We start from the raw sequence: 24,492 nt of genomic DNA, 5'->3' as shown, positions 1-24,492 counted from the left end.
CAATTGGTGGTCGCTCAAAGTGGCACTGAATTGACATGACTAATGAATAGACATAACATAAACGATGACCAGAACAAACAGCTAAGTAAAAAAACGGTTGACACACAGACACACCAAGATGGACACTACCTATGCTTTCGCATGTTTCTCACTCAGTAGTAGCGTGAGGTTTGCCTTCAGTTCTTCTTTCTTTTTTTTCATTGCACATTTCCTGTTTATGTATTTTTTATGTTGCTGTTACAGATTTGGGCATCTGTTTCCATCGCCTGTGTTCTTGCTTCGTAAATTTCTTCCTTTGCACATTGGAATGAAAAGCGACCTTAATTGCATGTAGGTGGCGATGCAAGCGGAAGAAAAAGAAGTGCTCCTTGCTCGGGCCCAGCGCGTGACTTCTAGAACCACGTCTCTTTGTACCCTTCAATGCCAGCTACTGCATGCTGAGTGCTGGCAGAAAAAGCGACTTCAACTGCCGATGAGTCATGTAAGTAGACTTGACTATTGCGTAGGGTGAACAAATGCGTTTTTAAACTTACCGGAGCTGTGATTTCTTCTTTCCTGGCAGGTCGACAGGCTTAGCAAGGTGGCGAGCTCTCTTAAGCGTACTGTTACAAGTGATATCGTTGGTTCTTGTCGTCTTTGCCTGTTTCTTTCCTGTCAGAGTACTCACAGGTATGTTTATGTTCATTTGACTTCTGCTACGAGTTTTATACTACATGGTAGACTTTATCAACTAGCTTCTCGCCGCTCGGGGCTGCAGTGGCTACAAACTCAGCGAGGTAATCATGTGGTTCCACCTGAAAAAGAAATTTAGTTTGCTAATCTGTGCAGCTGCTTTTTAATATTCGTGAAGCTCTCGGTATCGTGAACACTCGGGCGACCGTACAGGCGTTTCGACCGGGTGGCTTTCATCCCTGCGTGAGCTCAATATTATTCTATGTCCAGGAGCTAATATAAGTAGAAACGCTGCTGGGCGCGACATCAAGGTCATTTGTTCGTGTACCATTGGGAGGTGAGCTGCTTGTTACATTACTGCGGCGCGTTTGATTATAACCTTCTTAAAACAGTGTATGAGATGCTTTGGCCGTGATAAAGCAGCTGAAACAAAACAGTAATCTTTTGACGCTGCCTATTTTTCGAGTCAACCTCTTTCCACAATTTTCTAGGACATTCTTCACTCTCGCTCTCGTGCTCTCGGCCGAATCCACGGACACTTTCATTCGGCTGTGAGGAAATGTGTAGAGGTAGAGAGGAGGAGGGTACGTGTAGGGAGCGGAGTCGAGTGAATAGTTGCGTCAGTTATGACGTCATTCCCGCCGCGCCTGGTGCACATGTACGTTCGGTCGCAACAGAGAGGGCGCGCCTGAGTGGCGTGCTTTACCCAGGCACTTTGGCTTTGCGCGTTGTGTAACACTACAAAGATAGATAAAAATGGAGTGCCTATCGATCGGTGAAGAGTAACGCAACACGTGAGGCTGCTTTAGCTAAAAGACGACGCCCCGAATTCACAAAGCTTTTCTTGTTCATTAGTGCTCTTTGCCATTAGCCGGCTGGTTGCTCTAATATGGGCAACGCTATGATTGCTTCGTAGCTATCTCTTACTAACGATTATAGCGCAAGGACTTTTTCGTGAACGTGGGGTGGAAAGAGGAAGTGGATGTGAGGAGGAGGCAGGCTAGGGGTCCCAAGGCGTCTAGAGAAGGCCAAGTCATTCGAACAATTGGAAGCTTCGCTTACTGCATAACTTTTATTTTTACCCTTGATGATTGTTACAAATGGCGTGCTGCCTTTGAAATCTCTATGGTAGGCCACTTGGCGCCGCCACCTCTCTATTCTCAAACGATCCTAGACTCGAAGGTCTTCCTCCATACTGGTATGTGTTGCGCTTTATAAGACGCGGACACAGTGAGACGCATAGATAAAGCTCCCGTTTGTTTGTCTGTGTGTCTGACTGTGTCCGTGTCTTAAAAAGCCCCACCCATGCCAATATTCAATTACGACTCGTCCAAGAAAAAGCACTCTTTCTCCACTCCAGCGAGTCAACCGTGAAACGCTACTCCTCTCTAGAATTGTCCTGGAGTGTCGTTGCAGCGCAGTGTCCGGTTCTTACGAGGGCAGGAGCTGCCGTTACCTTTCTAAAGTCGAGGTGGAATGTCGAGTGGAGCAATGTTCTAGAACACCGGGGTTTAAAATGGAAACTAGCGAAAATAATCTTTGTGTACTTTATCAGTGCGTGGTAGAAATGACGAATTCATTGTCTCAACTTCACTGGTATGAGTGAATTCTGGGGTGTTACGTGCCAAAACCATGATTTATGAGGCACGCCGTTGTGGAGGAATCTGGATTAATTTTGACTACCAGGGAATCTTTAACGTGCATCGAATGCACGGGACAACTGCGTTCTTGCATTTCGCTCATTCGTATTGAGAATGGAGTTAACTATTTTGAGATTTTCATAATAATAACGTACGATGGTTGCGCTTCAAGAGAACATAGCAACTAACGTCTGCTGTTCTTTGTATACCCCAACAGAATCGAGTTGCACGACAAAAGCGTTGGTTGACGATGTGCTTCGTTGTTACGGTGCATTTAAACATGGAGCTTTCCGACGGGACGACGCGGAAAATTCCAGCTCTGGTGATCTGAGATTGAGAAACTTGGCGTTCTCCTCGCAACATTTGGATTCTGGCAGAAGAGTTCAGGAATGCATGTGAGTACTTGGCGGAGCACAATACAGGTCCTTCCCAATAATCGATTCAGTCATGGGCGTTTTGATTCTAAGGTCTCTTTCGTGGGTTTACACATTTTGGCTACCGCTTGAACGGTGTAGCCTATTGATGCACGACGAGACAACTTTATTGACAGCTCTTATTAAGGAAGAATTGCATTTAGGAGCCAAGCTGAAACGTTCCTGGTGACCAAGAAGCCTCAGCGTTCTCTCTCTCTCTCATTTGTGGGGGGTTTTCGTGTTCATAATGCAGGCACTGTCGTTGTCTGGTTTTCGACAGCAGATGACTCGACGCTTTCTCTCCACGTAGGCTCCTGAATTCCTACGAGGACTGCGTACGCGCAATTGTAGAAGGGCGATGTCGGTCGCAGATGACGCTGTTCCAGTACGACGAAGTTCGGTCCTTGGCGGCTAACTTGGTTGGATTTGTCAACAGCAGCTGCAAAGCAATTGAAGTGTACGGTAAGGGTGCAAGACTGCTTGAACGTTGTGCAATGACGTGTTCCAAAAAACAAACCAAAAGCGAATGTAGGCGACCACGTTTTCTTTTCTCTCTTTTTATTGACTGTGCGTTTGCACTGACATTTATCTCATCTGCTATGTGTTGCCTTTTTCTCTACTGCTGCAGAAAAGCATGCGGCAAATGGCACTGACGCTCTGTCTGGGTTGAGAGCGTGCCTCACAATACTTGGTAAAAAGGTGGCTCCTTTCCTTGACTCGGATAACAAGGACGTCGTTCGGAAAGCCTGTTGGTGAGCCAACGTTTCCTTAGTTTACTTCGCGACAACCCTGCTGAACGTTTTCTTTTTATTGCTTTTATTTTTTTCTTGTTTATAAGGATGTCATGTAACTGATATCCCGTCACAAACACAATTTTGGTGAACAAACTGAGAACGTATTTTCGGGCGATCGCTTTCGGAGAGGTCACTTTCGATGTGCGCTTATTAGCTCGTGGAGCAAGACCCCTCGAATCATCCAACGCGCCGTTTATTACGTCACGCGAAAGTGATAGTATCGCCGAAAGGGATCCTCCGGGAATACCGCCCCTGATGCTCTGTAGGTTCGGGGTCTAATTCATAGAGCCTTTCGTTCGTCAGATTTTTTGTCATCGGATGACTGCCTTCGCTAATAATATGTTCAGTGTCCCCACTGGCCAGCCAGTGTTCGTGCGAGTCGCCTCTGCAGTGCCCGTACTCACAAAAGGTCTCCTGATTGTTCGGCGGTCAGCCGCCTGTAAATCATGATAGAGCTTGCCATAATAACGATGAAGTCGCCGAGTAGGTGGCCAATCGCTGGCAAAAAGTTTTGCGAACCCGTTCGCGTCCCTAGGACCTAATTCATGAAGCTTTCTTTTTTTCTTTCGTGATAGCTATTTGTGAAGGGCAGGCCGCCTTCGCTATATGTTCGTAATCATTTTTGGCTGGTACTTGTTCGTACGACCCGTTTTATTGTTTGCCTGAAAGGTTTGTAAGAACAGGGTGGCGAATTGACAAAGCTTTTCGTCCGCCAGAAGTACAGTTCGCTATTGGTCGGCCGCCTTCACTAATGCCCGACATCACGATTGGCTAGTATGTGCTCTTACGAACACTTCTAGTGTAAAAATGTTTTTTTTTTTCAATAGATGTCGACCAACTGTGATGTCGAACAACACTGGCGCATGTGGTCGGCAAATGATGATCAGTTTCTTGAATTCAACTAGTTGACCACATATAGGGAAAACACTTGCCGGCGCTAAAGACTGTAACAAGACCGATACAACACACAGATATGTGTTGTTGTACCTATCTCGTCACCGTCTTTAGTGCCGCCAAGTGCTTTCGCGATGTACAATTCTTGCGAGTGAATAGCTTTGCGAAATTCGATTTTAAAATCTGGGGCTGAATTCACAAAGCTTTTCGTTCTTACGCCGTCTTTGCCATCGGTTGGCCGTCTCCGCTTATATGTCTAGCATCAGGACTGGCTGAAATTTTTTCTTACGAACAATTATATTGTAATAGGTCTTTGTGAATACGGGCCCTGCTCTTGCGTGAGCGTGGTTTGCAATTGGCTAGCTGATGTTTTAGCTGTCGTCTTGTTGTTGTCCTATTGGCTATCGTGATTAGCATTTACTACGCACCAATAAATCGCAAAAGTCTCTTTCTGAGGCAACTCACGCGTTAAGCCATGCATTCGACAAAATTATAAGTAGCGTATGCCGCTGTTGGAATTTTAAACCACACTGGAACGTCTGCAAAGTGTATGCACATAAGTGTATATGCGCAGGAGGGGTGGGAGTTGTGTGACGTCCACAAGTGCTTAGTCCAAAGTAAACCCTAACATCAAAGTTTATAAATGCTTTATGTTCATAAAAGCAATGGTAATTTAAGCAAGCCCATTCTACGGAGTGTACGCCGCCGCGGTGACTCGGTGGCCATGGCCGTCGCACGTAGTCGCTACTTTGATTCCCGGCCGCGGCGGCCGCATTTCGATGGGAGCGAATGCAAATGTGCGCCTATATCGTGATTTCGGTGTACATCAAAGAGCACCAGGTGGCCAAAGTTAATCCGCAGTCCTCGAATATGGCGCCCCTGATTACCCACTTTGCGGCTTCGAGACCTTAAACGCCATATTTTATTTCTTTACCCTGCGGGCTGTTTGATCAGGGTGGCCTGTGTTGTTTTTTGAGCAAGCCGATTTCCCGGTTCCTTTTTCTGCCACTAGTTCTTTTCTTTCTGGTCTCTTTCCGAGCTTTCTGAAAGAGCGCATGACACTCGCCTATATGACGGTGTCATATGCCTATACACCGTCATGGCACCCCCATGCTATGTTCGCCTCGATCTTAAGAAGCACTATGTCTGCCAAAGCCAGAGCTGCGACATCACGATAGGTCATTAATCAACGAAATATCCTGTGCGCACAGGTCTTACAATAACGTCGCGAGCGCGTGAGGTTAGCAGTGCTTCCGTAAGTGCATAGTGTTATAAAATATTGGGAGCAATACTTACAACTTTTTTCTTTTCATTTCTTTTTTTTTTTTTTTTGGTAAAAACACCGCTGAACAATATGAGAGGGAACTGCGTGCAGTTATTTTAGGCGGCCCGCCGAGGTAATAAATCGTGTCTTTGCAAAGAAATGGTGGCTGAGCTTTTGCTTTAGTTTGCACGCTACCGTCGGATTGCATTTATTAACTTAACGTTAATGGCGGTGTGTTGTGAGCCATAGCAACTTTTCTCGCGTATCATCTGAGTCGGAAGCAGTGTGCGGAAACGCCGGCGCCATTCGAGCGCTTTTCTTGGCGAATATCTTTTGTCATAGTACTGCGCCTAACCAGCATTACCATGCTCTTAAGGTGAGACGCACAACTTATTCTTGGATGTTAAGGTAAAACACTCTTGACAAATATTAGTGTGCATCTACTTTCACAAACGCATAAGCCGAAAATATGCAACTTGATAGCGCTATACACGTACCGCTAGCAACCTAGAACTGTACTGCGCGGCAAGAATGCGTGCAAATTCAAAACTTATTTTATAATTTAAAATTTTTTGCGATCGTACAGGATGGCGGAACGCGTGCATATAGGCTGTTGTGAAATGTTTGCAAATTTAGTAGCCGGGACACTTAGTTCAGCGGAAGAATATAAACATGAGCAGTAGAGGTACGTACAAACGCAGTCTATCAATTCGTGCAGTAAATTGGCATAATATCGACGATTATTTCCATTTGATTCTATACTATTTCCCACATTAATATGTACATGTGTAGGCATATGTGAGGCAACTCGGCAGGCTACGTTGAAGTGTTAAATAAAATTTTTTTGGACGGAACTGGACGTCAATCAGTCTGTATTCTCGCGCTGGTGCTTACGAAAGCGACATTTGGACACACATGCAATGTACACTGCGTCCCATGCGGTCCCTGCGCGAGCGGTGAACGTCATAAGATGGTATCGCGGTGGGAGAATGACGGTCTCCCGTTTTCTTAATGTTCTGCTGCACGTGTTGCCAAGACAAGCGCATTTAATTTCTTTAAGCACTATGAATATTTCACAGGCTCCGAATACTTTGACCTTGAGTTGCTTTCTTTCTTCTTCCCTGTGCTGTTTAAGACGCCGTGGAAACACCTTTCACCCGCTATGGTATCTTAGTGGCTACAGCGTTACGCTGCTGAGCTTGAGGTCGCGGGTTTTGTCCTGGCCGCGGTGGCCGCATTTCGATAAGAGCGGAATGCAAAACACACACACACACACACACACACACACACACACGCACACGCACACGCACACGCACACGCACACACACACACACACACACACACACACACAAGTGCGCCTAGACTTGGGTGCACACTAAAGAAGCCAAAGTGGTCAAAATTAGTTCGGAGTACCCCACTACGGTGTGCGTCATAACCGTGGTTTTGCACGTAAAACCTGGCAATTTCATTGATCTTTCGTTTTCTCGACCGAATCGCATTTGCGCGCGTAAACGGGCCCGGTGGAGCGCTAAAGTAACGTGAAAACTTGGTCGAAATGCGCAACACACGGGGAAAAAGAGAAGGCATCGCATGGTTGGTTGACGACTAACATTTTTATTAATTTCACTCGTATCTCAAATAGCTTGCGCAAAATCGAAGTAAAATCCTTCGACGCACCTCTCTGCCCTTGCTAAATTGCTTACATGCACAGAAATACATCGAATACTTGCTCGACTGTCTCGCGCACGTTTCTTATGGTTGGGCAATGCTCTATGTTCTCTCTGCATTTTTCTATGTCGCGCTTTTTTTTCAGCAATCATAAATGCATGCAAATCCGATGCATATGACTACTATTGTGCAATCGTATATAGCACATAGTATATGGTAAAGCCATATAGTATATGTATATTATTGGCGCGATAGCATTAAACTATACACACTCCAGTGTCTTCGCGGATAATGTGGACTGAGAACTCCAGCGGGGTAAGGGAGCGGGCTTTGATCTAAGAGCGGAAACAGAGAGGCACAGGTCACGTGGGTAAGGCGCGTCAGAAGAGCCCGGATAATGTAAAGGGGCGATGCCAATGCCCATTCCTTTCCGCGCTTCCTCAGTGGCCCGGGCAGCGCTCCGCGTACGTTATAACCATGAGACGCGAGTGGTGGATGATGAAGGTATTTAATTGACGGAAAGAAATCATTATCTTATGCAGGCCCAGGGCCGGTATAATGTATAGCGATTCCTTGCTTTCGATTCTATGCCACTCTTGGGATCTACAGTTCACTGCCAGCTGATCCCGTTCATACTGGGCAGAGCGCGATGTGAGGAAGCGCGAAAGAAGGCATTGGCACTGGCATAGTATCTTTTCATTATCCCGACTCATGGCAGGCGGAGCGGAGACCGCTGGCCGGAGTCGAGAAGGACACGGCGACGGCAGGCAGCGCTCATATACAAAATAGGGACTACTTTCCGCCGGCCTGTGACCAACACGGCGGCATGTAGTCGTCGTCAGTAGCCTGGATGCCGCCCAGGTCGTGTCCGAGTCCTGCAAGCTGTAGCAACGTTGTAAGCGATGTGGTGCCACAAAACTACGCTACACGCGCCTTGTACACGGCGCCTGCAAGCCGGTAGTCATGGGGACTTGAGACCGTAGTAGTTCTGGGATAGCCATGCTAGGGGCAGGGACTTAGGGCCCTATAACGTAAAACTATTCCAATATGTTTCTATTCCAATCTCCTGACGTCAAATTTGCGTAACCACCGACGCAAGCACCGGGCGGTCACCCGCAGCGTTGTCTGAACAGACCAATCAAACTCTCTCCTCGTTCATAGCAGGTCACTTTTGTTTACTTGAAAACGAATAACATTGCCTACACTGAGCGGCTTGTCGTGTCTAATTGGCTGACAAGAAGCGAGGAGAACGCTCAAGTGGAGAGGGATTCACTGAGGCAGAGCCAGTGCACTGAAAATCGATAACCGGATGAAGAGGGTGGTGCCGGCATCTGCGATTGGTCGGCTTTCCCTTACTTAGCTTGTGGTGGCTGATCGAAAATCACGCCGGCATGCAACGGAAGCTTAAGAATGACGCTAAAACTGACCCTCAGCGAAGGAGAGTTGGCAGAATGAGGTGGTAAACGTGCCGAAAAGGCTCGAAAACGTTACACGGCCACGCAAGAAGTTTTATTATACGTAAGTGCACCCATTCTCTCCGGCAGGTGCGAGTAGCCAGCGTCTCAGAGATCGGCGGCAGCCATCTTTTATTCCTTTCAGAACGGGGCAGCCTGCGGCTATTCCGAAGAAAATGCAGTTTTGTTCGGCATATTAATGCATCTTTATCGCGTACACGTCACTTTGACGCGGTGAGATTGTGCGGTTTTGTGACGTCGCGAGACAGGCAGATGAAGTGGGTGCAGCCCGAAAACTTTTTACCAATAGCCGAGGGCTAATGGCGAAAAGGGGTCGAATCAGAAATAACTGTTTCTCTTTTTTCTGTCAAATCATGCATAATCGGTGAGTACACATCATATCAGATGGGGAGGTATCGCGGTTGTCGTGACTTCGCGTGACAGACACGTGAAGTGGGCGTGGTCGAAAAAAGTTTTTGACCAATCGTGGAGGGCTGATAGCAGAAATGGAATAGAAAAGTTTGGAATAGTTTTACGTTATAGCGCCCTTGATGTGGCAGTCGCTGAATGATAGGACGCCATAATATTATCGCATTACAGTCGCTCACGTATATTGGGAAGACCTGTCGAGATTATACCTTTATATTAAAATTCTGCGGTTTTACGTGCCAAAACCACGATCTGATTATGAGGCACGCCGTAGTGGGGGGCTCCAAAATAATTTTGACCACTGCGGATTCTTGAACGTGCGCCTAATGCACGGTACACAGGCGTTATTGCATTTCGTTCCGCATGTAAATGCGGCCGTCGCGGCCAGGATTCGATCTCGCGATCTCGTGCTTATATAGCAGCGCAACGCCATAGCCGCTAAGGCACCTCGGCGGGTACCATATTATACCTGCTATAGCATATGTGATCGTAGTATCTGCATTCAATTAATATGTATGAAATATTTATAACGGAATGAGAAGAAATATTATTTAATTCATGTATTCACATGTGAGTATACGCTATATATGCTAGTGGAGTGTACAATTTACAGAATGCATTTTTTTTCACTATTTCACGTCGCTCCTGTATGCCTTTGCAATGGGGGAGAGGAGGGAGTCTGCTACTTCGTGAAGTGAATTTTCAGCTTTTGAAAACGGGACAAGAAAGCCGAAGACCAGCAGTGCCTTCCGTATAACAAAACACAAGAACTAGATACAGCTGCCTCCGCAGTACGTGTCGCATACATTAGAAAAGCGAAAGGTCGTCTTCCTGCTCCGCCGCTTCACCTCCCCCTTGTTTTCTTACGACGGGGATGCGATCGCCGGATATTTTTATCTACTGCGTGACCAATTTCAGCGCGGTGTTAGTTTTTTTTCTTCAATATCGACAATCTGATTAGCGGAGCCCGTATGTGCTATCTTTTTATTCTGTCCTCACCTATCTGATCGCTTGCAGTGGGTATAAAATGACATTGTAACAATTGTGCCTGTTGGGAAGTACTCAGAACGCTTGAGGTTTTTTTTTTTCTCATGGGAGAAAATTATACTGAAGACATTTCTTGGAATGGTACCTTTGCGCATGCTATTTCAACGGCCTTTTCAACTGAAATAGTTACAAGCCCATAGCTTCTCTCTACCTTTTTAAGATTAGACATTCGACGGTAAAAAAAGAAAGAACACTGGCAAGTATGACGCCAGTTACGTATTTTAAAGCGTTGTTTCAGTATTATTATTTAGCTGCTGCAAACGCAGGTTTGAGGAAGCCTACTTGGAAACGGCTGTTAACAAGAGAGAGATACAAGAGAGTTAAGACAGAAAAGAAATCTTTTTAATGTGATACTGTGAATGGTCGAGCAACGAACGCTTCAAATACAAAGAATATGCCAGAATGTAGTCACTGACTTTGTTACTGATTTTACAAAAATGAATGACTACAGACCAGCACTGCGCAGTGTGACGGTGTCATACCAGCGCTCAGAGATAGATGCTCGTGGCATGCGTGATGTTGCTTAAAAGCACAAAAAAAAAAGGTATAGGTAGAGACAGATAACTGGGGTGCGAAAAAGCTTGAACCGCGAAAGAGAACAGCGATGCAAATCGCGGGTATGAGGCAGTTAAGAGTCAAGCGACTTGTAACTTCAGGTTTGATTGAGCTGCTTGTCGTGTACATAAAATGTGGCTGAATAATCTTCTACATATAGCTAATATATATATATATATATATATATCCATTAAACCACAAATGTATCTGCGATGTACGAATTAGGTCCTGATGTCTAAGTTCAAGACAGACACTGCTAGACCGTCACAGGCAGATTCGATTTTGACAGAGAAATCCAGGGCGCCATGACTATGTTGCCTCGACTTAGGAAACTGACGGCCTGTAGATTTTATCGCGTGATCTCTAGAGTATGTTGTAACAACTTGACATATAGACCTCTTTCAGTTCACAGATGAATAGTCGTCCTCTTAGAGGCTTCATTTTACAGTCTCTGTTAAAAAAACATTTTCTCATGTGCCCAAGTTATAATTCGAAGTTGTCATGTCTGCAGCTTATATGTGTACATCTACATTGCGTATTCTGAAACAATTCGCTTTTAAAACTGATTAATTCAATATGCTACTGGTGCCTGGTAGGATTTTTAGAAGAATGAGTACACCGCAGTTCCTTGTGCGCGCACACGCACATACGTGTGCACGCAATGCATCTGTTCTTGCTGTGTGGGCGTTCTGGCCATTGCATCTGCAACACAGCGCCTTCAGCTCAATTAATATTCATTATAGGAAACAATCAGCAAAAGACCATGATATACTGGGAAGCCACGCATGTCCGTGAAAGTCGCAGTACACCACCTATGCAACGTAAATCTGACATCTCCGCGCTATATTTGAAATTATTACGTGGAGGTAGACACGAAAGGAAAACGCACATACGATATATTTACTAGGCGATCAAGCATTGAACCATGTCGTCGAGAGTGTGCGCCATATCAAAAAACGTCTTCTTCATCGACGCTCCTCTAGAGGAATGGTACAGTGACATGACCCCCAGCTGCTGAAGCACCGTCACGGTGCTTGCTATGGTGTGGGCGAGCGGTAAAGTATAAGGCGGGATACGTGAACAACATCTGTAGGCGGTGAAACGGAGGGAGATGACTCGAGCAGGCCTATCTCGTAAGTGACGGCTATTACGCGTCTTAAGACACGATAGGATCCGGATTTCCAGGAAAGCAATTTTTCACAGAGTGCAACATGCCGAGTTGGAGTTCATCGAAGCACAAGGGCTCCCGGAATATCGGTAACGTCGTGATGATGGGAGTCTACGCAAATGGACGGCAGCGCGAATGATAGTGTCAAATGGTAACGCTGGGTCCCGCCCAAACAGAAGATGAAAGGGATGAAGGACCAGCGGTATTGCGATGGGAGGGACAGTAGGTTTATGGAATATTAAGGTGTTACATATAGGTAACATTCTTGCAACATGATTTCAACCACTGTTTTACGATTGCGGGTACGTTGATTCTTAGTAACATATAAAAAGGAAGGTCTCATGAATGTTTCTTAGGTTCAACCAAGGACATCTAGGTGTTAATGCGACGTATGTGAGTTACTAATTGGGTAAAGAACAATAGCGACAGGAAGCAACACTAACGATAGAAGAGTGACGTGTGCGTACAATTATGTATTACCGCAAACGCGACAACGGTGACTAAAGCACGACGACTCCATTGGCACAAACAACACTGTACTGACAAATGCAAATTGTGATGCAGAAGCACACAGTTACAGCTATGGTGTTAAAGAGCTTCATTGGCTCATAATTTTTCGATATTAAAGGCGCGGATGTGGTTCCCAAGAGCAAATCGGGATATCAATGCGTTACACCTGTCAGTGCCACGCATAATAGTAAATCCTCTTCGTGTGAAAACCATGTCACCGAGAAACAGCTGATCACACTAAACTTCTCAGCCTTAAACGAACCTTCCCAGAAAGTACGTAAGAAATTAATCTTTTGGAGAATAGCAGCAAATGAGTAGCAAAGAAATATGAAGGAAAAGCGCGAAATGCAGGGCGAAGTTGAGGATAGAGAAACAAAGTGCTATAAAGCAACGAACACTGTTTTTGTCCATCCTGAATTTCGTCCTGCTTGCTACTTGAGTTTTCTTCACGTTTGAGAATGTACTAGGCGACCCATATTAACACGGCCAGAGTACAAAAGAAAGGAAGTTCGGGACCAAAGTCGAATGGAAGGAACTTCGAAGACTAAAGACTCTAAATAAGAGGAATAGTGTTTTTAGGTGTCCCACTAGACACTTACGCGCGTTAGACACACCCTAAAGAGAAGCCAACTCAAGCATTGATACTTCGATTAATCGAAGAGCACCAAGCCATTGTGTACGTGTGTCGCTGTTGGAAAGCTTACTTGACATTGAAAAAGCTCCAATCATAATTGCGCGCATTTCGTATAAAGCGGTGTAAGCTATGTATCATTTCGCATTCTGTGTGTTTTCAGGGGACTCGCAGAATACGACAAGTGCGCGCAAAGAGAGGTCAAAACGATTGACAAAGACTCGCTATCTCTTGAATCCGAGAAACTTGTTGGCCTGTACTCCACAACTGTCGTGCAATCATTACGCTGGACATGTTTTGGTGAGTAACGACGTCTTTCATGCATGAAAGCTGTGATTCAGCACTGACAAGCCTATAAATGACCGAACAGATAACAACTGTGATAACGACTCACTGCTTATGAAACTGGACAACTGCGACAAGATAATCAAAATTGGTGTTTTGCCAAGTATTCGGATGAGCAACTCAACTGGGCTAGTGAAAGCCTGCAGGTAAAACTTCTTTTTTAATATTTGAATTGGCTTATATCATGGAAAAGGGCTCACTTCGATATTGTTTTCTCAGCTACGTCAAAAAGTTTGAATGGTGCATTAGGCAAGCACGAATTGATACCGGCTGCGATAGCGACCCGTCTGTGCTCAACTCTATGGATGTCCAAAGACACTTGGACAAAGCTTCAGAGTATGCTTGGATATGCGACCGCAGTGGCGGTAAGTGGAAATCTACCGGCTGATACCCTAATGTCTTCTAGGCTGATATTGTTAATTTCTTTGTGAAAGGAGTAACCTTGTTTTACATATCGTTTATTGTACTCAGGACCTGTCTGTGAAGAGACCTATGTAAGGGAAAGCCTCAAAGACTGCTATCAACTCGCCGGCGCCTCAAGTTTTCAGCAAGAATCTTCGTTCTCGAGCCGAGAAACATTGCATAGGCACTGCAGGTAAACCATGAGAAGACACTAAGATGATATTTTGAACAGTCGCGCTTACAAGGAGTATTCTATTTTTGTTTTTTCGCAGAGACGTCAGGGCCTTTAAGACATGCATGCAAGACATTCTGTCGTCGAAGTGTGAGGATGACCCGCGCATGTTCCACCAGTGGGACGTTTACTACTTCAGAGACCTGATAGGACGAGGGATGAACTGGACTTGTTTCGGTGAGTTGAAACACATCGGACAAGAAAGAATGCGCTGGAAGCTGAAGCTGTCCTTAAGATTTTCGATCGTACTTGCACGGCACATATGCTGTCGTCTGATCCGCTCTTAACTGAGACGTGAGCACGAAGTACCGGCAAAATTCAAATAAGCATTTCTCGGGCTCACTACACAAAACTGCAATTTACGTTGTTTTCTAGTTACACTAAACTTTTGGTCACAACAAACGCCATCTATTTGCATGATAGGAATTGTGATTGTTAAATGTTTCGCATAAGCACCGTAATTTGCCTTTTTTTTGCAGAGTACGATTGCGACATTAACGTCGTTTTAGGGAAGCTACATGACTGTGATAAATTAACCGAAGAAGCTTCTGCATATGTGGACAACACATGGCGAACTGGTCCCTCGTCGGTTTCCTGTTGGTTAGTATTATTTTACTCGAGCATGATAGTTGAGGCAAGGACAAATATTGAAACGCGCATTTCGGTTAAGGTAGGTTACCGGTAATACACGCCCATTGTTTGAAAATTTTGTAGCAATGTAAACACGAAACTAATCCTAGCAGTTATTATTAATTTATTTATTTATTTGTGAGACCCTCAAGGTACATAGTTGTACATTGCAGAGGGGAGGGGCGAGAATACATTGCAAGAGTAAAAAATAGAGAATTAGTTCTAGCAATTCACAGTGCAGGGAACACAGTCCAAAAGATATTGAAAAAACAAGTAATATTTACAAAGCAACCGGAAAAAACATATAATATCAAGTAATTTAATGCACGAAGAGTACACTTTACCAAACAGACAATATCCAGGAATAAGTACGTAATTACACCATTTGTTACCATACATTATTTATGTTGATTAGTGCATTCTTAAAACAAGCGGGGTTACTGATGCTTACTAATGATGTAGATAGATTATTCCAGTCGATTGAAGTCCCAGGAAGGAATGATTGTGAGCATGCGACGGTGTTATGACGGGGTATGTTAACTATATGTACGTGATCCCGACGAGCTGAATAATAACGCGCAGGGTGAATCTAAAGAAGGCGAAGAGATGTGTAGTGGTAGTTGATTTTATGAAAAGGGGAAATGCGTGATTCCTTCCTGCGAAGAGGTAATAATTGGATTTGAAGGGTACTCTTCATTAATGTAACACTAGCAGTGCGATGGTAGTTAGCTAGGATGAAACGAACAGAGCCATTTTGTACAGATTTATTCTGGTAATTAATGTGATCTAATGAGGATCCCAAACGGATGAGGTATATTCTAATTGGGGGCGGACGTAAGTTGTGTACAACAGGCGTTTTAATAAAACAGGTTAGAATGCCATCTTCCGAGAAACGAATAGTCGTATTGTTAACTTTTTTTCATGCAGGCTTTCTCATGCACATCTGAACTGCTATAGCACTGTTCTGAATTCACTTTGCGGAAACCCAAAAGAAGCTTTGAAAGACCAGCGGGTAGCCAAGTACAGCGCTGAAGTCAGACAACGAGTACTGAGGTCTTGCCGGACACAAAATGGTTGGTAAAAGATTGAAGGGTGACGTTACTTTCAGAGGCTTCACTTGTGATTCTTTTTGATGCAGCGACAACATGCAACGAGAGAGAGCTTCTCAAGAACTTATCCGTCTGTGATGGTATTGTGGACACGTTTGTTGTACCCTATTCGAAAGACTCTTCTGACTTCGGCAAAATGGCCACCGCTTGCACGTGAGTAATTCTCAGTCGGTATCGGTGGTTACTGCTGCCTCTGAAATACCTTCTGTGGTCACTAACGCGATGTGAACCTTTCATTGTTAATTTAGAAATGTGAAACGGTTTCAAAAGTGCGTCCACAAGACTGCCCCGAAACAGTGCTTTGAACCAGATGGCATCGAAATGGTTGCAACGCAGAAGTATCTTCGGGAGTATTACTACCAGTACAACTGGATCTGTAGAGTCATCGAGGCTAGGCCATCAGGTGAGCCCCATCTGATCGTCATGCATTGTGACAGAAGTCGCAGGTTGCCAGACTAAAAGCTAACACTGTGGGCACCTTGACTTGAGTCGCTGAAAACGTTAGTGGGCTAGTCGGTGCGTACTACAGGAATGCAGTGTGGAGCAGCAAGGCTTGTTAATGTCACTTTCTTGTGTGTGTACTACTACGCCGCACTTCGATAAAGAAGAAACAATAAGAGAGGGCCTATGAGTTCTTTTTTTATAAATCTTCAGTTCCATGACGAGCTCAGTTCGCGCTCGTATTGTAATGGTCTAGCATGTTATAGTGACGAGCTCTTGTTAATCTGTCCATAAACAGTATACAGTAAGAAAATTTAGTGCGTTTTTCGTTTGTGTTTGTCAGTGATTAGCGTAAACTTCAAGAAACCAACCGCTAAAATCTGTAATCAAAATGTAACCACCACCCTTGCATTAAGATAGCCTCCAATTACGTTTTTTATGTGCGTGTACGTCTGAAATAAGCTGTTACTGTTAACGACACTGTTAAAACTACATAAGCTGTCTACAATCGTGTCAATAAAAATCGCGAAGCGTTGTTATAACTAAAATTGGCATCAAGGAATCAGGTCCCATATTTATTAACCACTCCCTTATGGCAATGCGGTTCTCAAGAACAGGCGCCGCCAAATAGCGAAGGCGGCTTGCCAATGACAACTATTACTAGCGTAGGGCTTTGTGAATGTGGACAGTGGAATTTATTAGATTTAAATTCCGGCATCTTACGTGCCGAAGCCACGGTCTTCTTATGAGGCACACCGTAGTGTGGGACTCCGGATTAATTTAGACTGCCTAGAGTTCTTTAACATGAGATCCTCTGCACATTACACGGGATTTTTTGCAATCCGCCCCCATTGGAATGCGACCACTGCGGCCTGGATGGAGCCTTTGAGCTCAGCTACCATAGCTCACCATATCCACCATAGCTCAGCAGCGCAACGCCATAGCCACTAGCTGGGCTAACACGGCGGGTATTTACTCAGTTTGTTCACCGCTAACAATGGACAACGTCATAGTCGGGCCCTCCGGTTGACCAATCATGCTATACACGGACGGGGAAGCCGAGGCGTTAGTTATACTTTAGAGTTACGTACAAAGCTTTCGCGGCCTGCAATAATACGATGATCTCATCCTAATTGTATTCCAAATGAGTAATTCTATCTTTCTTAATTGGCTTTGAGAAGCTCTCCGGTAATGTTATCACGACAAACACCAGCAAGTTTGAATAGTTGGCATGATGGATTAAAAGGAATTGCACAGTATATTAGGATGAACTATAGTCCGATCAAAACAATCGCTGTCAATCCCCGATCCTGAATAGCTCACGCCTGCTGTAGCTTCCACAATGCTACATGGTGACATTGCAAGTAGGCTGTAGATAACGTTCACAGTTTTCATTGATTCATTCCTTGACTGACTGATGTGGTTCCCCGTCTGAAATGTTACATGGCCTGCTTGTTGTACCTATTGAAAATCGTGTGATCTGGAATGGGATTTGCCCCAGTAATGCTGAGTTCTGCCCCATAAACCGAATTATCAGAAACCAATTCGACTCAATTTTACAGCTGTTCCGCGCTTTCAACGAAAACGCTTAGCCTTATGCAAATAAGGCTGGAGTTTGTCGTAAGGGTGATTATATGACCTTTGTTCACTCAGGGCATAAAATGAACAGCCCCGGTTCTCGAGTGTGCACTCACTGATTCTAGTTAGTGTTCGACGGCATACCGGGGTCAGGGCTTTAAGATACGTCATAGGCTCCCCCATTTGTTCATACCGAGAAAAAAACCTTACTCTGGCATAAAGATTTTCCGATACAGAAAAGTTCAAGGGGCACTCAGTTATCCCTACGTGGATGAATGCGAAAGCATTGCGGCCACGTCAGCAGAAGCGCGGCGAGGTCCGATGTCACGTGGCTCAAGCGCCCATGTCAGCAGAAGCGCCGTGACAAGACCAACGCTGTTCGTCACAATGTGCGCACAATGCAAGATCATGGGTTCGACTTCCACCAAAGGTCGTGGGTTCGAGTGCCTTAATTGACTGTACCTTAATTAATATCGTCTTAATACCAAAGGTTATGGGTTCGAGCACCTTAATTAACGATATGTTAATTAGTACCTTAATTAACTTCGCCTTCATTAACACGGAAGGTCGTGGGTTCGACTCCCACCAAAGGCCGATTGTTCGCAGCCTTTTTGGACCATGACGTGGTAACGCCAACGCCGGATTTTCCGCCTCATGAGCCATATAATGCTTTCGCATTAATAAAGTTCGGACGTTACGTCGCTGTGGGCGACTTATGTGACGCATATCAACGAGATCGCACTCTTGTATGCGGCTTTGTTTACTCGTCCAATGAGGCCCCAGTGCCTCTTGACGTCACCTGTACTGTTGTTTTACTCAACATTATTTTTTATTTCCTGCAGCACCAGCGTGTAGCAAGGCTCACTTGACTGAGCGCTTGCCCGAGTGCTCTGGCTTTGTCGTGGGTCGTCTACTTAAAACAAACATGCCCTATATAGAGGAAAATGATCTGGAGACCTACACGAGGTGAGCACTTCGTACTTAATACTGCCGAGTTCTGTACATCAATAAAAAAGCATTAACATTTTCATAAAGCAAGTGTTTGGGATCATAATCGCGAGGACGAAATCGAATAATCGTTAACAGGGCAATCCAGCCGTTGAGTTAAGCAACTTGCTTTTTGTTCAGGATAAGAGTGCTGAATTCTTCCCATTGGCTACAGTTTGTCATACCTTGCAATGACATATTTGTAGGTACCAACGTGACTACGAAGTTTGTGTCTCGATGGTCATACGTGATGTCTGCGGAAGCACGGCTCACGTACCGGAGGATAGCTTAGACGTAGTAAAGTTCACGCGGGACTATCTGCAACTGGGGGCCTCTCTACAAGAGTCTGTCTCGTCCAAGGCTGGTAAGCACTCGAACGCTGTATTTGGGCTAATCACCACTTGTTTCGAATTGTGGTCGCCAATTCTGTTACACATCTCATATATGCAGGGCTAGGGCGCAGATAAAGCCCTCCCTTCTCTTCCCCAGCTCAAAGACGAAAAAGTGTGTTACAAAGACACTAATGATGAAACGACGCATTGTTCGGCGTATACCCTTCAGTCACGAGTTCCCTCGGTATACGTGCGAAATTGACGTAATTTTATGCCAAGTTGCTGGAGACTCCATTGAAAGCAAGCCAAGGTGGTGGAACCACTCTTCGTGCATTTTGTAGTGAGTCATTATAGTTACAGAGTAATTAAATATCTATTTAACGTACATTCAGCCATGCTATGTGTCTTCATAAAAAGATTTGAATCACCCGCTGGAATTACATGCACCAGTTGTTTGCAAGCCTTTCTAGAAAGGGTAAAAAATCATTTCGCAATTGCTACCGAAGCACAAGTAGTAGTAGTGTCTTTATAGTAGTGTCTATAAAAACATAGTAGTGTGTTTAGTGCTTGTTTAGTGTATGTAGCAATATATTTCACGCAGAGGTAAAACCGAGAGGTAAGAAAGATGTTCAATTTACTCCAAGTTTCATGTTTGCGGTCTATTTCTTGCCCCGACTGCACAAAAATGGCAAAAGTAAGTCGCGCACACAAACGCGCACGCCGTGACTGGAGGTGTATGACCTGCGTCTTTCTTGCTACTACAAGACAGCTTTGAACATTTATCACCTACTGTTTCTGCAGATCCAAGATGCTTTCGCAACTACGTGAACAAAAAGCTTAGGGAGTGCGAAGGGCTCATTGTTGGGTTCCCGTCACCACAGCTTTCCAAGTCCTCTCACGCCGCCCAACTTGAAGAGTCCTGCAGGTGTGTGTAAACGATTGTTTCCATTTATGCACGTATTCCTCATGAAATAAGGCCCATTAGCTTTGTAGCTGTGCATTGGTCATACTATGGCTCTCTTTCTTGGACTTTTTCAGTCTTGCTCCTGTGTTGGGCACAGCGCTTGTTAATCTAGTAATTGACCTACTGTTGTTGCTGGTATTCCATTTACATGCTTGTTTTTACCTGAACCTTGTACATTCAAAGAAAGAGCGAGCAACTGGCAAATTGCTTGTCCCATATTTAAGAGGAAGCTTTTCCTTGAAAGCTCCTATCTAAACACATGATGAATTAGAAATTTGTTTGCTCGGTTCTCATTGCACCGAAGCTGATTAGGCTGTTTGTATTTAAGTGAAAAAGTTAAAATACGTATACTGATTGTAGGCAGCAAATTTTATTAATTTAGGCTATCTATTTTTTAAAACAACTAGAAGTTAACGAAAATTTGGAAATTAAAAATAAAATATTTTAGCGTCAAGCTTAGAACTCAGCAACGCAGCAATACAAAACTATATTCCATTTGTTGAGGCATATTTAGTGGACGAAAAAAAGAAATATATATATACCGCTAATTTGCGAGTGGGACGTTTCAAATTTTTCTCAATCAAATACAATGACTTTTATTCATACTGGTTCCGTGATGGAAAATATTTCTGCCTTTGAGATGTGTATGTACATGTATATGAATATCGGAGTTGTCTCCGAGCTAAACTTCATTTTACTTTGTGCAATATAATATGGAAGGTTAATTATGTGTGCTGTGTGAAATTATCATGATGTCAAGGCTTCTCCTGAAGTTGGATCGTGATTCTACAGGGTCGCTCAAATCTGCCGTTTATTTACTCATATTTTTTCTTTAGAATGTCGACAGCAGGCTGTTACGCTTGGCAGTTGGCTCCAAACATGTTCCATGCTCAATAGGTTTTCTTGTACATAGGATTGTATTGATGCATAACAACTGCCAAAGTACTAAAGGCACCTAAAGTTTTAGTAGCATAATGCCTTGAAAACGCAACTGTTAAAATATGCTGGACTGCCAACAAACGTAAGTTACTGCGTGTGTATTTTCCTACAGAGCCCTTCAAGACTACGTGTTCTGCGCAAACATGAAACTGAACAAGGTTTGCGGCAGCTTGCGCAACAATCAAGTGACCATGGAAGCACGAAAAGCTATCGATGAAAAATATGACAACCACTCATGGGTTTGTCAAAGAAAAGGGGCAATGGGTAAGCAGTGTAGAATGAACTGTGACTGACACACATGCGAAAGGTCGAGGGAAAATCGCTATTCACATCTTTTGAGCCACATGTCCGGCGGTATACGCTACGCCGCTTGTGTGCGAGACCGGGTGTTAGTCCACTTGTTGCGGGCCTCTCGGCGGAGGCCGTTTTACTTGTACAACCATCGAGCGGCCATTTCATAACGCTGCGGTAACGCTCGATTGTCGTTCACAATAACATTCAAGTTGCATTGCAATAGTAGGTAGCCTCCAACGACGACGATCGGACTTCGCGGTACTGGAAGTGGCACAGCAATCCGTCCATTCTCGCAAATAAATATGGGATGCTGCATTAAACTACCGCTGTAACGATGCCGGAGTTCTCAGAAACGACCAGTAACTGACGTCATTGAACAGCACCGTTGTCAGTTTCTGGAACGCGGAAGCCACGAAAAAAAATATAGCAAACGCAATATCGAAGGCGCGTTTTTTTGGCGGATACCTGGCAGAAATGTGTATGCCAGGTTCTTTTTCGACGCCGTCAGAAAAAGAAAGCAAATGTTACTGGCCACCGCGAAGACTTAGATGTAGGAGCACTCGGCCATCGAATGCGAACTTCTTGAAAGTTAGAAACTGATTGGTGCGTCCTGCGCCTGCGTGCGCGTCCTACGCAGCGCACATCTCAATTCCAAGCTGCACGCACTGGCCGTCGCGGGGTAACTGTTTTGTTCGTCGTCCACGTTTCGCAAACTGTCACATTGATGCATACGAAGAAAGCGAAAATAAGGCCGGGGGGGGAAATTAGGGGGTGGAGAGATTGTATCTTTTTGATAGCCTCGTGCAGCGAGAGGTGAAACGTCCGGCACTATTAGACAAAGAGTTTTAGGATCCGTTGGGTTTTATGCAATGAGAAGCGACAACTCGGTTCGGCTGCAACCCCTCGAATAAGCTCGCTTGCACCAAGCAGTAGCAAGCTGCTGACGCTGTGACGTGTATATCGCATGATTACCTAAGCGTATTCATTTCGCGGTTGGCAGTACTACGCGTTTGACTTCCTCCTGGAACTTCGAGTTCCGCTGAAGTTCCACTGGTTTGAGATTTTCTTTTGACCTGTGACTTTCTCTCCTTGTAGACAAAAGTTGCACAAAACAAGGAATAATCTCGAAGCTGAAACAGTGCGTTGGATTCTTGTTCGTCCATGTTGAGAAGTATTCTACAGACTACGATGTGTACAATCAGGACACGTGCAGGTACGTGAAAACGAGGCCAGTTCTGGTCAATCTGTCCTGTGTCCGCAGAAATTATCACCCTTAGCCCTCTTTTCACAAACAAAAAAAGACTATACACGTTCTATGTTTAAATTCTTGCAATATATAGTACTAAGGGAGCGAGAAGTACAGCTTTCAATGCCGTCAGAAAAAGAGAAAAAAATGTTACTGGCCACCGCGAAAACGTAGTTGTAGGAGCACTGGACCAGCGAAGGTGAACTTATTGAAAGTTAGAAATTGACCAGTTCGCCTTGCGCCTGCGTGTGCAGCCTACGCAGCGGACGTGTGTACGCGAATTATTTTCGGAAACCTGATCATAAACTAGTACTTCACCTATTCTACAAGCTTTACTTAAAGGTCGATAATTCAACTCCATAGACCATTTTAGCAGATCTGAGAGAGACTGACAACTCGTCATCGCCCAGTTTGCAAACATCAATTAGAAGCGTTTGACATTGGTCAGCATTCTTTTTTTTTCTACGAACCTGCTGTTGTTTCACTGGTTATGCATACTACACTCAATTTAACTCGCACACGCCACATCTCTCTTTAGCTACGTCCAAGAGTACCAGCGGTGTGTGACAGACACTCTCAATACATCATGCTCTCGACAAGCTGTATTACTGAAGCTCGATGACATCAAATATTATACAAGTCATCTGTACTCAAAGTACGAACACCTGTGTCGCTCAGGTAAATAAGTTTCATTTTCTTAGAGAGCCTATTGTACGCGGCTATCTATTGTGACCATAAAGTGATTTCTATCTTTGCGTAATATCGTACAAAGTTCCCTTTTGTGAGGAAGCGGCGTTGGTGAAGAACCTGTCACAGTGCACTGGCTACATCACTGTCAACGTTCTTCCGCATCTCAAGAAAACATCGGATCAGAGCCGACTTAACTTGGCTTGCAAGTAAGACGATATTTGTGCGTTTGAAGTGCATACGCCTATTTGCGGAAAATGAGCGTTGCAATTAAATTTTTGCTTTCAGTGGCCTGAAAGGCTTTCAGAGGTGCGTTAAGATGACTGTTCCAAGACAGTGTCAGGGGTCGAAGGTGATGTACTCGTCGAGCATCCTATACTACACAAGGGACATATACCAGAAGTATAGTTGGACATGTGACGCGACTGCGAAAAGTAAGTGATACTATCGACGCTTAAAGCTCGTCACTGCGAATTCATGGTCACTCCAGCCTTAAAAAAACTCGAGAGAACTGATTATCTGTTTCCAGACCAGCTCTGCAACACTGAGGCGCTGCATAAACGGCTACCCATGTGCTCAGGGTTCATAACGCATAAAGCAGCAGTAAACGCTGCCAGTAAGACTGACCGTCGCTCTCTAAAATTGGCCTGCAGGTGAGACACCCAGCCTAGCGATTTATTTTCCTTTTCGTTTGGTAAATGCAACATGCTTTCCCTTTACATTCTAGCGCTGTGATGGACTATCAGAGATGTGTGCAGGGAATAGTATCAGAAATATGCCAGGATCACCAGTACATGCCCGAGACGGCCGAGGTGAAACACTACATGCGTGACCTATACTTCAAGTACTATTGGACCTGCCAGCCAGACACATCACACGGTGATCTCTCGCGTATCGCAGTAGCGGCCACTTTCAGCCCCGACGTGACCGACGTTTCAATGGGTGTAATTTTATTGCAGGGAAAAAGTGTGATGAAGCCAAGCTTGAAGAAGCTCTCCACAGTTGTCAAGGGTTTCTGCTAACGCAGGTTCTTGTTAACGCTAACGGAAGCCTTCTGCGTATGACTGAGGCATGCAGGCAAGTGTATTCACGAGGGCTTCACTGTGATTCATGCGAAAATAAACTTTCGGGTGTAAGAATAGCCAATTAAGACATTGCTGGAGTTGA

General features: G+C 44.7%; 1 protein-coding gene across 1 annotated transcript; it reads left to right on the top strand.

The window, feature by feature from the left end:
* Nucleotides 1-385: 385 nt before the first annotated feature.
* On the top strand, nt 386-24,475 carry LOC142566088 (uncharacterized). The gene is made up of 25 exons (XM_075676887.1): nt 386-481; nt 563-669; nt 2,530-2,707; nt 3,036-3,187; nt 3,354-3,477; nt 13,303-13,439; nt 13,510-13,630; nt 13,704-13,849; nt 13,956-14,079; nt 14,159-14,295; nt 14,598-14,718; nt 15,676-15,821; nt 15,887-16,010; nt 16,106-16,260; nt 18,719-18,842; nt 19,070-19,227; nt 19,997-20,120; nt 21,211-21,362; nt 22,488-22,605; nt 23,177-23,316; nt 23,411-23,534; nt 23,614-23,759; nt 23,855-23,978; nt 24,053-24,204; nt 24,285-24,475. Coding segments are annotated over exons 1-25 (3,327 nt in total). The 5' UTR covers nt 386-479.
* The last annotated feature ends 17 nt before the right edge of the window (nt 24,476-24,492 follow it).

Source organism: Dermacentor variabilis, chromosome 1 (assembly GCF_050947875.1).
Source record: "Dermacentor variabilis isolate Ectoservices chromosome 1, ASM5094787v1, whole genome shotgun sequence".
NCBI classification, from domain to species: domain Eukaryota; kingdom Metazoa; phylum Arthropoda; class Arachnida; order Ixodida; family Ixodidae; genus Dermacentor; species Dermacentor variabilis.
The sequence above is the reverse complement of the archived record's forward strand: the minus strand, read 5'-3'. Positions and strand labels throughout refer to the sequence as shown.